The sequence below is a fragment of the Parus major genome, chromosome 6, assembly GCF_001522545.3.
Source record: "Parus major isolate Abel chromosome 6, Parus_major1.1, whole genome shotgun sequence".
In the NCBI taxonomy this organism is placed as follows: Eukaryota; Metazoa; Chordata; class Aves; order Passeriformes; family Paridae; genus Parus; species Parus major.
The window spans coordinates 13,401,810-13,416,447 of NC_031775.1; the positions used below are offsets into that span (position 1 = coordinate 13,401,810).

Sequence of the window (14,638 nt, forward strand, 5' to 3'; positions counted from 1 at the left end):
TGTCAGCATGGATCCAATTCAAAAAAAATTGTTCACTGCATTTACAGATTTACCAGATGCTTCTGGCTTCCTGCCTTCTCCCTACCTGAAATACCCTGACTGTCCTCAACATTAATGAATTCTCAATGCTATCTAGTTCCTTCCTGATGAACTGTCCAAGACCCAGGATCTATCCACTAAATCAGTCCTCCCTGCCTCCATAAAGCTCCCTGTGTTGTAGCAGATGTCACAGAATACAGCTGGGATAAATACACCTATGGCTCCCAAGATCTGGCACTCTAATATTACCTATATGGATTGCAATTCAATCTCATTGAGACCAAAAGCAGCTTTACCACCACATTGTTACAGACTTGGTAGGAGCAAGGATAGATTCTAAAACCACTCAGGAGCCCAAGTAAGTCTTAGCACAGCTTTCTACCAAAGGGGAACTCTTTGGTATAACACTCAAAGGTCAGAAAGACTCAGTTTGCAGTTGAAGGTAAAGAGAATTTTCCCACTGGAACCCAAATGCATGACTTTTTACTCCAACCAGGATCAGGTCCAGCCTCCAGTGGACCACTGTAGTGAATGGACAGCACCTGAAACAAAATGAAAGACCTGTGACTTGCTAAAAGAAAATACATTATTTCAGGTCCAGAGTACTAGAGACTAACTTGCTTAGATGATCAGCTTCCTACTGTTTGAAGATCAGTATCTCTGAGAAAATTTCTCCCTTCTCTGCTTTTATCTCCTCCAATACAATATGAATGGTAACAGCACAGCCAATAAAGGGTTTTCTGAAATACAGATGAAAAGTAGCATAGGGGCACAGTGTGGAGATTGCTAGGGATACTCAATGTCACTGTAACAAAGAAATTGTACTATGGAAGACAGAGAAGCCATACTGCTATCACCAACATTCATTGTTACAAGGGATTCAGTGTGGGAAATGGGTATAATGACAGTGCCAGTCACTTCAAGGAAGCCTAGCAGGAATGAATTTGAGAACTAATACTAGCCCCCCACAGAGCCCTTTCTAGACACAAAGGTTACTTCAGGAATAAGTTCTAAGCAAAAGAAAAACAATGACCACATTTGTGGTGTATTAGTGTATCTTTTAGAAAGGCAGAATGCCTTTGATCCTCAGCTTCTTTTGCTCTAAATACAGAATCACTATTTAATGACACTTTTTCCCTTCTTGAATAGAGAAATACACATCTTGAGTGACAGTGACTTTTTGCTTCTTGCAGGCTGTACAGAGGGCCTAATGGATTGATTTGTTCTCCCAACTGGGAAATAGAAAAATGAAGACCTTATACCTGGCTTGAGGGCAAGAATCACAAAGTCTTCCCTCTTCCATAATACCCTGTCACATAGGTAACCCAGGATGATAAAGATAATACAGCCATCACACTGTGGTACACTAACAATTTACTCCTTGAGTTAATCCCTTGGCTTTAACCCTCTGTCAAGCCAGAGCAGCACACCAGAAGAAGGAGAAATTTGTACCTTCAGAAAAATACCTGTGGATGCACCAGTTTACCACTTCTTTGCTAGTGCTTGCTAAAACATGCCTACACATGTGAGCTTAATCATAACCCCCCCCAAACCTGAATTCAGCTGACACAGTATTAAAGAGAAGTATTTGAAAACCTATTTTAATAGATGTAACTCAAACACAGGTTTAGAGAACTCCAAAGAAGCCGAGCAAAAATAAGTTTTATAAAACCTTGTTCTTATAAGTAAACTTGTAAAAACACAACCACTCCATACCAGCACTCTGGTCTTAACTTTAGGTAGGTCTGCATGGTCCTAGCACAGCAAAGTCCCACAGGTGACATCTCTGCACACAGCCCAAGTCATGACACAAAACTCCAGGAACGATGGAGGCACTGACCAACATCCCCTCAAATCCAACACTCACAGCCCACACCCCACATGCTACAACCTGAAAGCAACCCAGTTTCCCAGCTTTGCATACACAACTAGCTCAGCATAAAGGACACTGCTCCCCTAAATGCTCCACTTGGGAAATGTGCAAGTTTTGGGGAGCAAAAATATGGAACGAAGCCCACATGTCATGTTTGGCATCAGAAGAAGTCGTCCGGGAAGACAGGGGAAAGAAACAACATCCCTGCTACTGCAAGGAGTCACTGAAGGGTGAATAAACGTTTTTAAATACGACTGTCACTTACTTATCCAGGACGAAGTAGAGATCAAAGGCACCGTGACAGGAGCGCTGCTCTTCTTGCTCTTCCTCCTCCTCCGGCCGGGCGCAGCAGATTAGGCTCCCCATTGCCAGCAAAAAGCAGCACAAAAACGCCGCTTTCTCCACACTGCTCCAGCAACTCGCCATCTTTTCCCTTTCCTTAATTCTTCCTCCTCCCCCAATCTCTCTCTCTCTCTCTCTGCAAATCTCTCACAGGCACTTCAGAAGCACCGAGAGCAGAAAGGGGGGAAAAAAAACAACAAATCAAATCAAAACAAACAAACAAGTCACTAACTTCAGGCTCTCAGCTCAGCCCTGAGAGCTCAAGGCAGCCCTGCCCGCGGGGCGCCGGACCGCTGGCTCCGGGCAGGGGGCTGAGCCCAGGCGGACGCTCCGCGGAGCCCGGAGCCCATTCCCTGCAGCCTCGGCGGCTGCCCCGAGCGCCTCGGCCCCGTCCCGCCGGCAGAGAACAGGCTCCTCTCGCACGGCCCAAAGGCAGGAAGGGGCAGAGGGAGGGGAGCGGGAGGAGGGAGACAGGATCTTATGGGGGCAAGCTGAACTGGGGCTTTCCTGTTCCGGGATACCGAGATGGCAAAGGCTGCCGCTAGCGAGGGACCGAGGTTAGGGACGCTGCCCGGCTCCGCCGGGGCACAGGGCGGGCATTCCTCCCTCCTTCCCCCTCGGACTGCCCTCGGGGCAGGACAGCGGGGAGCGGGGCACGGGATTCCGCCGCGGGGCAGGGAAGCCGGCCGGGGGCCGGGGCGGCCCAGTTACATTCCGGAGCATCGCTGCCCGTCCCGCTAAGCCTCTCTCCCGCAGGCTGGGGAGCGGCTGGAGCCCGGAGGTGATAGAGATGAGGGGTGGCAGCGCCCAAGGCAGAAAGAAGTTGCAGTAGGAGATGTGCGTCATGGCAAGGACCTGTGACAAAGCAGAGGTGGGGGGACAATGTGAGGGGGCACTTAAGAAAAATCTGTTTGTAACTGAGTGCAATTAAAAAGATTATTGCTTGGAGGCGGGGGTAGGGGCAGGTTTTCACGGCCCTCTCGTGCCACAGCAAATTGTTTCTCTTCGTGGAAATCTTGGTTTACTCACACTGGAGCCTGAACACATCCTGCAGGCGATGAGTAATGATGAAACGAAATCTCTTAATGGAGGCTTTGTACAGTGGCATAATCACTCCCCGCCTGATACACACAGGTTACAAAGCGCTGCCCTAAAGAGATTGCCCAGCTCATCTGGATGCTGTCTCCAAAGTTTGAATAATTAGTGGCTTCCAGCCGCTTCCCCTTCCCCCACACTCTTTGCAGCCCCTAATTAATGGAAAGAGCCACGGGGAGGGATGCGAGCAGAGTCACTTTGCATGACAGAGTTGGGGCTAGACGTTTCTCTCTCGGGGCGAGGCTCCCATCGCGAGCCATGGAGGAGGGAATCCATCCTCTGTGGGGTGCTGGCGCTCTGTCCCACCGAGCACAGCCTCCCGAACACCCAGCGCTTTGCCGGGGCCTCCTCACCCGGGAGGCCGAGCCATAAGGCTGCAGCCGGGAGTCGCTTCTACGTGCCAGCGGCAAAAAGTGACACCTCCTGCCACCGACAAAGGTGGTACCCGCTGGGGCACGGCCACCCGGGCGGGCTCGGGACGTGGGACGCGTGCGTTGTTTCCCCACCGCACACGGCAGCTGCTGTGTCCTGGGCCCTGCCCGCTGCTCCCTGAGTGTGCGGCTCCGTGGGGAACGGTGGGATGCTCCACGCAGCCTGCTGGCCCTTCCCCTCCGCGCACGGAGGACACGCGTGGACACGGCGGTCCCGCCGCTCCCCGCAAGGCTCCCCTTCGGAGCCCTCCCCTCGCAGCGGCCCTGGCGTGCTGGGTGCGGTGTAGGCTGCCGCCCGCCAGTCTGAAATACGGTTTGCTCTTCGGGGAAAGCATCTCGATTTCAGTTGCCTACTTCTGTGCTGGACCGAGTTCAGACATATCCAACCGCGGCGGCGGTCGGGGACTTATCAAGGAAAGATTAGAGGGTCCACCGGTTTTCAGCCGCTTGCCTGGTTTAACTATGCACAGCTAAAAGCTGAATTCGCTGCTTGAGCTCACCACTTGAAAGGTTTTTTGAGCACTGGCCAGCTGAGACCCAACGATTATTTAGATCATGGAGAAATAGAAAGAAAACCCACATCCTCCCTGGCGACATTCACAAAAAATGAGCAAGCGGCTGCTGAGCAGCAGGAATGCTCCGATTCCTCCCGCGCCTCCCGGCTTTGGCCTCGCCGGTGCCCACTAGTGTCTGCAGCCCGCGTGGTCCGCTCGCCATCCCCTGCCCGAGGCAGCCGTCCTTCCCCGCACGCACCGCGGCCTTCCAAAACCAAATGAAAATGCTGATAGCGTCAGATTCCCTCGGTGCCTCGTGAATATCAGATTGTATCATAAAATAACGCGGCAGACTTCAAGGGAGTCTCCAAAGCAAAGTAAGGCACTGCCGAGAAAAAAAAACACCACTATTTTTCGATAATGTGCACTGTCCTTCTCTGAGCTCTGGCATGTCCCCTGACTCTGCAGAGACACGGTCTGCTCACCTGGCTCCTCCAAAGGGCCCGGCGAGGGGGGCCCGTTTTAAGGCTAGGTGTGCGTATGCGACAGCAAGGGCAATGCTGTGTGCTGCCACGGTGAGTGCTGGGCAGAAACCCCCCGGGCAATGTGGGGCTGCTTTGCCCCTTCCCTGCTCCTCCAGCCGCTGCGCGGAGGGCCGGGAGCGGCGGGGGCTTGCCGGCCGCCTCTGCAGAGCCAGAGCCTCATGTTTTAAACAAAACAGGTTTTCCCGTCGGCTTGAGCCCCTCCTGTGGCTGTCACAGCCCGGGCAGCCTGTCAGGTCCCAAGCCCGAGCGAGGTTTGTGTGCGGTCAGGAGAGAGCGGGCAAGGCCGGTGCCCGGGTGCCCGGAATCATTCGGTCGGGAATTGCTCGAAGGAAAATCACACTAAGCACCAGGAGAACCACCGTAAGGTGAGGATCTCACCCTCCCTGGCGCACAGGTTACCTCAGCTCACCGTCTCACACTGGTTCAAGCTCAGTATGACAGGTGACCACATCTAATTGTCCCTTCTTACACCTTCTGTTATCGCTATTTGCGTAAAAGCTGCAAAAAGCCCCCAAAACTCTTGTGATGTGAAGTGCAATGGGAATTGTGCATCCCCGTGTCCTGACACCTGAATCCCAAATCGGCCGGTGTTTCCCAAGCGGTATTAGGAGATGCCCACGGCACAGCCGTGCCTTGGACGGGCCGTAGGATGCAGAGTTTCCAGGGCTGCTGGGCAGCTACCAAACTCTGCTGCCCTCAACGATGTCGTTCGTTCGGCCCTTGCTGAATTTTAAAAGAGAACAGGAACTCTTGAGTTCATCCTCTATAATCCCTGTATCACAGAACACAGCGAGAGTGGTTTGCTCTCATTATTGGTATAAGATTACTCTTTAATTGCAGCGAAAATCCATCCTTTCAAAAGCATTAAAGGGTTGACGTTTCTTTTTCTGATACAAGCCCATATTCAGATTACATGGACACTAATCAAATAACTCGGGTTATTTCATTTGTCAACACGTTCATAAAAATTTTCTACCAGGCGTTAAAGGCATTTATATGGAACGACATCTTTCAAAAGCAATGTCGCTAGTCCAGATTCAGGGTATATTTGATTATGACAAGACATTTGATGGTTTTATTTTACATACCAGTTGTGCCACAAATCGTTTCATACCTCAAAGTCCTAATTTTTATCCTGCGAGTATTTTCTGCGAGAAGTAGTTTTCATTTTACGCGGCTCTTGTCAATACCTGCAGCTCCTGGAAGAGCCTTCTATTCAAAAGCGTTGTCAGATGATCTAAAGGACAAGTGGGAAGGCGGCTTTGGACATGGTTTTGTTTTGTTTATTTCGGCGTGCGAGTGTGTGGTTTTCCCTCCCAACTTTAAAAGAAACTCCTCTGTTTATGGTGTCTTTACAAGGGAGAATCCTCGTGGCTGCCCTCTCTGCTGTCCGCAGCCGCTGCGGGATGGTTTCTGCCTCGGCTTGTGCGGCGGTCCCCGCGGGCGGGGTGGCGGCGGGTCCCGGGGGCGGGGGACGCCTGGCTGGCGGCGGGGGTCGGGGGCAGGAGCTGCGGTAGGCGTTTCCCGGGGTCTGCTCTGGGCGGGGAGCCGCGGCGGGGGAGGAGGGTGCCGGCGTGCTGGGGCGGCGCGGCGGCGGGGGCTGCGGAGCGGCTCCTGGGGGCCGGGCGGCCCCGGCGCTGGGGTGAGCTGAGGTGAGCTAAGGTGAGGGCTCCGCGGGCGCTTGTCCGTGGAGGGATCCTGGGAGAGGGAAGGGGCGCGGCTGGGCCCCCGGCGCCGCAGATCCCCCGTCCTCGGGGAGCCTGCAGCGGGACCCCCAGGTGAGCGGGCGAGGGGCCGGGCGGGGGTCTCGGGGCGGCCGCTGCCCCTGCAGAGCTCGGCCAAGCGGCAGCGGCGCCCTCCGTCCCGCCCGCTCGGCTGCGCTCCCGGAGCCGCGCAGCGCTGAGCTCGCTGCCGGGGCAGCGCGGGCCGGGCCGGGCCGGGGCCTGCGAGGGGGTCCCCGAGCCCGGCCGGGACCCGCCGGGACCTGCTGGGACCCGCCGGGACCTGCTGGGACCCGCCGGGACCCGCCGGGACCTGCTGGGACCCGCCGGGACCGGGGCCGGGCTGCCCAGGCGGCGGCAGTGGCCGGAGCCGGGTGAGGGCACTGACTTGTGCCTGACCCTGGCCGAGGCACCGCCGCTTCGGGGCGGCAGCGAGGGCCCGGGCAGAGTGCCCCGAGCGGCGGGTGCGAGGCAGCGCTGCCGGGGGGCGATGCCGAGGCGCAGGGGGAGGCGGATCCCCCTCGGCAGCCCCGCCGGCAGCAGCCCTTTTCCTCCCTCCCGGCTCTCTTCTCTCGCCCAGAACTCTCGAGCATCAGCTGCTCTTTTTATTGGTTACAGCTCTCCTCATCCTTCCAACTTCGACAGGTGATCAGAGCATCGTGGCTGTTTTAGGTACCTACTTAGGGTCTAATTGCTTTTATGAAATTGATGAACTTTGTTTGGAATAGCTCACATTGTTATTCTCCGTTTGTATGTACTCCTTTTATCATGGATATCCATGCAGTAGAAATTTCTTAAGTTAGGAGCAGCTATTGCTGTCACTTTAAAATGTCACATTAATCTTTAAATTTGCAAATCCTTACATTACAGGGTTTCTGCAGGAATTCAGTACACTGAAAACGTTTGAAGCATATTGATGATACTTTTCTGAGAACTGACAGCTATTAGTTGAAAGAAATGTCAATAGAAACTTGATGGAAGATAAGATTTTTAAATACTTTTAGTATTTTTAGTGTAGTTGCCTTCAAATAAAAAGCAGTTGCAGTCATGCATGAAATTCAGAATTTAATAATAAATTATGTCTCAGGAGTTTTCCCTTATTTTTGGCTTTTAAAAATGCAAAATGTAGCACTTGACAGCTTTTGTTACCTTGCATTAAGTATAATTGGTACTAGAGAGAAGAATAGAGGAATTTCTTTTGGCACTAAGGCGATTAAATTTATGTTTTTTAATGTATAAAACTCCACCAAAGCATAAGCTGTTCTTTGAGAATGCAATTATTTTTTTTATATTTAACCATTTTCCAGTGTTTCAAAGCAAAGTAGATCTTCCTTATGAGACTCTAATATAGATATCGTTTTATAGAGAAAATAGTTTTGTAGCCATAGAAATACTAATGTAAAGTCAAAATATTTAGATCCTGATAGCTGAACATCATATGACCAGATGAGAAAGTACAAAAATAAATTATGTGTGAGAATTACAGAGTGTACCAAAGATTTTGGAAAAAAAATTAGTTGGGTAAATCCTAGTATTTAGAGATGGATATTTTCATGTCTGTTATGCTGTGATTTTGTTAATATAATTTTCCTGCAGCACAGTCTTATGTTACCTGCAATTGCTATTGATAAATACCAGGTCAAAGAATAAAATATTTTGTTGGGAAACAGACTATTTTAGGTAAGACCAATTTTAATTTACAAAATCACTTTCAATTAAAAGGTTTCTTGGCTTCATTGTAGTGAAAAATAACTTATTTATGTTGCTTTCCACAATTTCACCTTGCACAGTGTCCTTCAGCTCTGTCACTTGCTCTCATTAGAGTTGACATCATGTAGTAAGTGTAGCACAAATGTAAATAAGATTAATGTAAGTTAATGCCACTTAGGGCTGTTTAAGAAATCTTCAGCATCAGCCATGTGGAAGTAACTGATCTTTGTTTAAACATATTTATTTTTAAATAGAAATGATGAACATGCTAAATCACAAGAAAATAAACAGGTGTACGTATGTCTATGTGTACAGTTGGGAATTCATGTAAGTGTACATATATGTTTCCATCTTTATGTATGTGCTTACACACCACATGCATATGCTTTTCTGTCAGAAAGAAACATTTGAACAGATATTACTTTTTTTCAAAGCTGATGAAATCAATACCAGGACTCTTAAACAGGAGTGTATCTTAACATATCTTTAAAGATAATGCAGCTTTAAAAAATTTCTGAAAAAAAGAGACATGAATTTGAATTGTATGAAGAGGGAAGACAAATATTTGTAACTGTTTTCACAGGTCACACATTTTGGTTCAGTCTGTGTTTGGTTCAGTCTGCTTGTGCTTGATTCATGGTGTTTGTGTTTGGATCATGTTGTTTGGTTGGCTGTTGTTTTTCCATTTTCTGTGGCTACATACAGGGAATGGTGGTTTTGTCTGCATGGATGCCTGGGTGCAGGAACAAATGCACAGATCTATGTGAGAACAAATGTGTTAGCAGATTGCTGTGGTCAGGGCTGCTGTTTATGTGAATCAAGGATTTTGCTGAAAGTAGGTACACACATCTGTGTGACAAGTAACTTTCTTCCACTGTGTGACAGATGAATAGCTGCCTTCTTTGTTCCCCCTCCCATGGAATAATATTTGCTTTCTGTTCTTTTTGGATGCCCCTGTAAAATTCAAACTTTCTGTGATGTTTTGGAGCATTATGTCAATTGCTGAATGGTGAACAATGCCAGAGCAGCAGGTGCAAAACCAGACCAAGTCTCTGAGGTGACCATCAGCACAATTCAGGTCTGGAATATGAAATACTGTGAGCTCTGAACTGAAATGTATCCATACAGTGTACAGCATGTACAGCTGTGAAAACAGTTGAAATTACATATTCATAACATTTGCAGTCTGATAATCCTCAATCCTGGCTGAAGAATTAAAACATGCTCCTTTTATCCTACAGAAACCCATTTATTTTTTTTATCCTACAGAAACCCTATTTTTTAGGTCTTAGGCCTTGAAACCAAAGGGATGAAGTGGTTGGTAAATGCACTGCTTCATTAAACAGAACAGTTGTAAGCCAGTGAAGAGCCAGCCCTTCACACAAAAATAAAGTCTTTGAAAGCCAGTAGACTGCGGAGCTGTAGTCATCTCCTCTTTATGCACAGGTGGATTATCTGATTTATGAGTGACTTGTACAACCCAGTACCATCCAACAGGGTCCATTAGATCAGATGCAGTGCCAGACAGAAGCATTCATTCTGTCCTTGGGACCAACCCAACTGGAAAGGAATATTGACACTTTATGCATCATGAAGCCAAATTCCTAGACCCAGTCTGAACCACTGGGATTGCAGAAAATAAATGTACTTTATCCTTTCCAATGGATGCAGCATGGTATTACTGTTGCTTATTGTCCAGTTTGAAATACCAAGAGTTCTCCCAGTGCCTGCACTGCGTTTCTTGTAGCCAAGCACTGGAAGGGATGGAACAGAGACCTCAGTGGCCCTGTTGTTCATGCTCTGCCAGATTCAAACCCTCCAGCTAAATCTAAGAAGGCTTCATGTGGAACTGTGCAGATACTGTTGCATCCCAACAAGGGAGTATTAACCAGGCTTTCCAGCTGTGTGGGACAACCCATTCCTTTCCTACCCACCACTTTTCTGGCCACAGAAGAGTGGAAGTAGAGACAGGGGTTCAGTGTGGAAATTCCAAAAACCATAGGGAAGTTTGATGCTGGGGTGCCATTTGAGAGCAGTGGGGTGAGAGTATGTGACTCTGCTGGGACTTGTTCAAATCTCAGTTAGCTTCTCATCAAACTAGATGTGATGCTCAATCCCAGAGATTTTGTTCCTGGACATCAGGTAAAGACTGGAAATTGCATCCTTGTGGTGGTCTTGGAGATGTGATGTAATCTTCATCTGCTTTGGAGAGGGAGGTCTGTGTGTCTGTGTGGCAGCTACCACGCATCAGGAGAGAAGCCACTTCAACTTCCCCATTCTCAGAGAAAATAAGAAGAAACCTGAAAGCTTTTCCTTTGGTTTCCACTTCCAAATGGTTCCCATATGTCACAAGACTTGTAGAAAGCAAACGTGGAGCTTGAGGTATTTGTTCATTTCCAAGCAGGGATTTTAGCTCTGTCTTCTTCATTATTCCCACTGCAGTTTGAGAGATTGTTCATAATAAAAAGATTTGGCAGTTTCATGATTCACTAGGCTGGGTATCCAGCCAAGATATAATGATGGTTCATCAAAAGCTGTCAGCTTACATTGCATGTACTGAGGGTTTCAGATGTTGGAAGACAATCTGAAGACCACAGAGCCTTAAAATAATAAGAATTGGAGAACTGCTCCCTGAAGGTATCATGATGGTATAGTAACAAAGAGGTGAGCACCCCATAAATTTGAAGGTCTCTAATTCACAGTAAAACCTCTATAAGAGCCCAGTTTCTAAAGTCTGAAAGCAGACACCAAGCTCCACACCCTGAGCTGCATCCTGATCATTCCAGAGAAATTTAGGCAGTGAGTTTCCCTATTTCTACTCATTATTTTTAGGTACTTGTCAGGTTAGAGTTGTGCAGCTGCTGTACAGCTAAGTATGATGAAAGAAAGCTGAGGAAGCCTAGAATACCAAGGGAGCACCATTTCCATGCATCAGGCTAGTTCAGTCCCGATTTTAGTCCACTCTCTTTAGATTCTATTCATTTTCTGCAGTCAACAAATTCCTCCTTGATGCATAGTTGTTTTTCCTTCTGCTTCTTCCCAGATGCCTAACTCAGGTAAGGACATCAGGCAAGCTTGACTGAATCATGCCAGGAGAACAGGGGATATGTTAGATGAGCAGTACATCAACAGCTGTGAGGAACTGAGAACATAAGTATTCAAATTATGCCCCAGCTGTAGCCCTGGACTGCAAAAAAAAAGTAAAAAAATTCCATTCTCCATAGGTTTTGTTATCATTCTCTCATTTATCTCATCAGCGCTAATTGGGCTGTTCTTAATGCATGGATGTGACGTGGCTCACTGGCAGGAAAGGGACCTCTGGATCAGTCACCCTCTTGTTTCTCTGCAGGATCACTGCTGGGATCCAAGTTTGTGACCAGGAAAAATGGGAAGATGAAAGAATGTAGTCAAAGCTCAGAAATTCAGGGTGTATTGTCTTATGTCCATCTCAAAAATGGGCAGGTTGCTAAACCTGAGACTCAGAAATGAGTGACATATGAGTAGTTTTTCTTGAAATCCAGAGTAATTCTTTTCTTTCCAAGGTAATCCAAGACCTTTGCATACTCTGCTAGGGTATAATATCTGTCTTAGGGGTAGCCAGATGGCTTTATCCCAGAAAGGCTGGGAATGGCAACAATAGCTGTATCTCCAAGTACTTTTGTATAGTTTTTGTATAATTTTCTTCACGTGTGCGGGATTTTCAGAAGTGAAGGTGCAAAGAAATAATTTTGTGCTCACAAAGACCTGACCTGCACCCAAGCTGAAACACATAAACTCTGTCTCGCAGTAGCAGTGAGCTAAAAGAAATTACTTGTTTAGACTTTTCATGCTTTTAAAGGACCTCTCAGCTTGTGATTGAATTTAGGAAACAGGGTTTTGTTTCAGGATTTTTTTTCATGGGTTCTGTGACTATTTTTTAAAATAAGAATTCTCCATACTTTTATTTGATTTCCTGTCAGTTTCATTCAGTTTCCTTCCTTTTAGTTTTGATTTTCCTTTAGTTTAGTTTTGATTTTTCTCCTTTGCAGTTCACAACTTAAATAAAGGGAAAACCTAGCACATAAGAAGAACAATTGTATAAAACTGGAGGATAGATTTTTTCACTTTTCTATTTCATATTCCCTTGAATATGTGTTAAGAATCTTCAGTTCCTTAAAACAACAGAAAATAATAAATGCTGCAGACAGAACCACTCTGTCTGCATCAGCTCAATTTCTTTATTATCTGTAGTTTATTGTGCATGACACTGCACGTCTGATCATGGATTCCTCAGACCGACAGACCTTCTATTGAAATCAAAGGCAGTTTTGGCAGCAACCACAGGTTATGTGCTCCAGGGAAAATGCCATCACACTTTGGAGCAGAAAGGAGTAAGTTGAAAGGTGAAGGAAATGATGGCTGCAGTATTTAATATTTCTGTTTCTTTTTTTCTTTCAGTTTTGTTGACATGGGAAATGCAGAGCTGTAGTGTTTACATTAACCCCTGCTCTGGAGAAAGTCTGGAGTAGATACAGAAATGGTTGGGAAGACTGTGGGATGACACTTTCCAAGATCAAACACTTTCAATTATTTTTAAAGAGTAACTTCTGTGCCTTTTTTTTCCAATTAGGATAATTGCTTTGAAAATGATATAACTGTATGCAAATTAATCTACGGTTAAAATGTAGGTAAAGGTGAAATAGAAGTAGCTATTGACAGTTTTAAAAATCAAATTAATTTTAGAGAAACATTTTTATTATCTGCATCTATTTTTGATTGTGAAGAGCTGAACTAGCTAAATAAGTTCTGGCTGAAAGGGTTCTCCTTTTGCAGATGTGATTAATTTGTTTTCCTCCCACTTGCATATTTGATCACAATACTAAGCAGAGATACCAGTGCCTTTATGGCCACTAAGAAGCTCCAAATGATGCCACAGTTCAATGTGGTTACTGTGGCAAGAAGAATCAGGTCGAGTCCTCTGAAAAAAAAATGCAGGGGAGACTTTCCTCAAATCGGTGTTCCTACATTTGGGAACTTCCACACATTTCTTAGAAGAGCTTGCAGTGACATCTGAAGGCCATGCAGTAGAAAACCAGGGATCTGAAAATTCCTTTATTTTCCTCTCTGGTAATGTTTTTCTCATGAGGTAGAGGAGCTATGTAAACATATTTTAGGATGGCAGAAGTTGTAACCCTAATTAGTTAATGGGATGCTATACAAGTGCTAGGAAATGGGGAGAGACTAGGAGAAGCAGGCTATCTTTATAGTTCCAGCATGGAAGAACACTCAGGAAACCAGAAGCTGACTAGCAATTTGAGTGCTGCTCTGGAGGCAAGCAGGCTGGGAGCCTCATTTGCTGTGAGCATCATTCTGTTTCATGTGCTTTTTGATGGAACATCCAGAATTGCATAATCCATAGGGAGCTGCCTGCCCATAGGTCCTTGTTCTTTGACAGATCTGTCACACTTCTCAGAAATCAAGATGCAAAATCCATCACTCAGGGACATGGTATATGTGTATCAGATACTCTCTGGGGGATGAAGAGTCCATTAAACAGCAAGTCCCTAAACTCATCCATATGAAGAATTCACATCTGTGACAGATAGAATATGGAGAGTACCCATCGTCTAACAGGTGATCTGAGTCTAATGTGCTACTAAAGCATTATAAATATTCATTTTATTTCAGTCTCTCAGAGACCTCTGTGGGTGATCCCAGAGGTATAGGAACTGCTTATGCAGAACCTGAGTGGGAGCAGCAAGATCATGGTGCATGAGGGGGATCGTGGGAAGCAATGGCACTCCCAGCACTGGCAGTTTGAGGCAAGAATATCATTGTCTGCATGATGTAGGGCTGAAGATCTGACCTTCACACTGAAGCTTATGGTAGAGTTCTGTAAACTTTGCTACATAGCAGAAGAGTGAATTAAGTCATATGTACGACAGCTAGTGAATCTGTAGGAAATGAAGGCACAGCAGATTTATTACTCATTAAAGGAGGTAGCCAAAATGTGGAAATCAATGGCATTGAGACAAGAGTAATCAGTTGGGTGAAGTCATGGGGAATTCTCTGTTATGAGAATTTTCTCTCTTCACTCACTGGGGAGAATGTGAGTGATTGACTTACTTCAGCCTGTCAAATTAAAATGACAGGCATTCTAGTATACCTTCTCCATTTCTTATTATGACTCCATTTGTAGATTCTTAATAAATTTGACTACTAGATTCTTGACATCTTTGACTACAAAGACTGTTGGTTCACAAAAAGTGAGGTTTCCATTGAAACCAGATTTTATAATTAAACAAGAGTTCAAGTACTGGGTTCATGGTTTGGTGTAGAATTCTCAGCCAGGCTCAAGTCTGCAGTTCCTGAAAACTTAAAGAAGTTTTATGAAAAAACTCTCAAGCAT

The 14,638-nt window shown here is 46.5% G+C and overlaps 1 protein-coding gene across 1 annotated transcript in view; it reads right to left on the reverse strand.

Moving 5' to 3' along the window:
• The window catches only part of ANTXRL (ANTXR like), a 59,239-nt gene extending 56,383 nt beyond the window's left edge, over positions 1-2,856 (reverse strand). The window contains exon 1 of the mRNA XM_015633762.3: positions 2,178-2,856. Within this exon, the coding sequence (XP_015489248.1) occupies positions 2,178-2,338 (161 nt within the window). The 5' untranslated portion in view covers positions 2,339-2,856. The remainder of the gene's footprint in view (positions 1-2,177) is intronic.
• Positions 2,857-14,638: the final 11,782 nt, after the last annotated feature.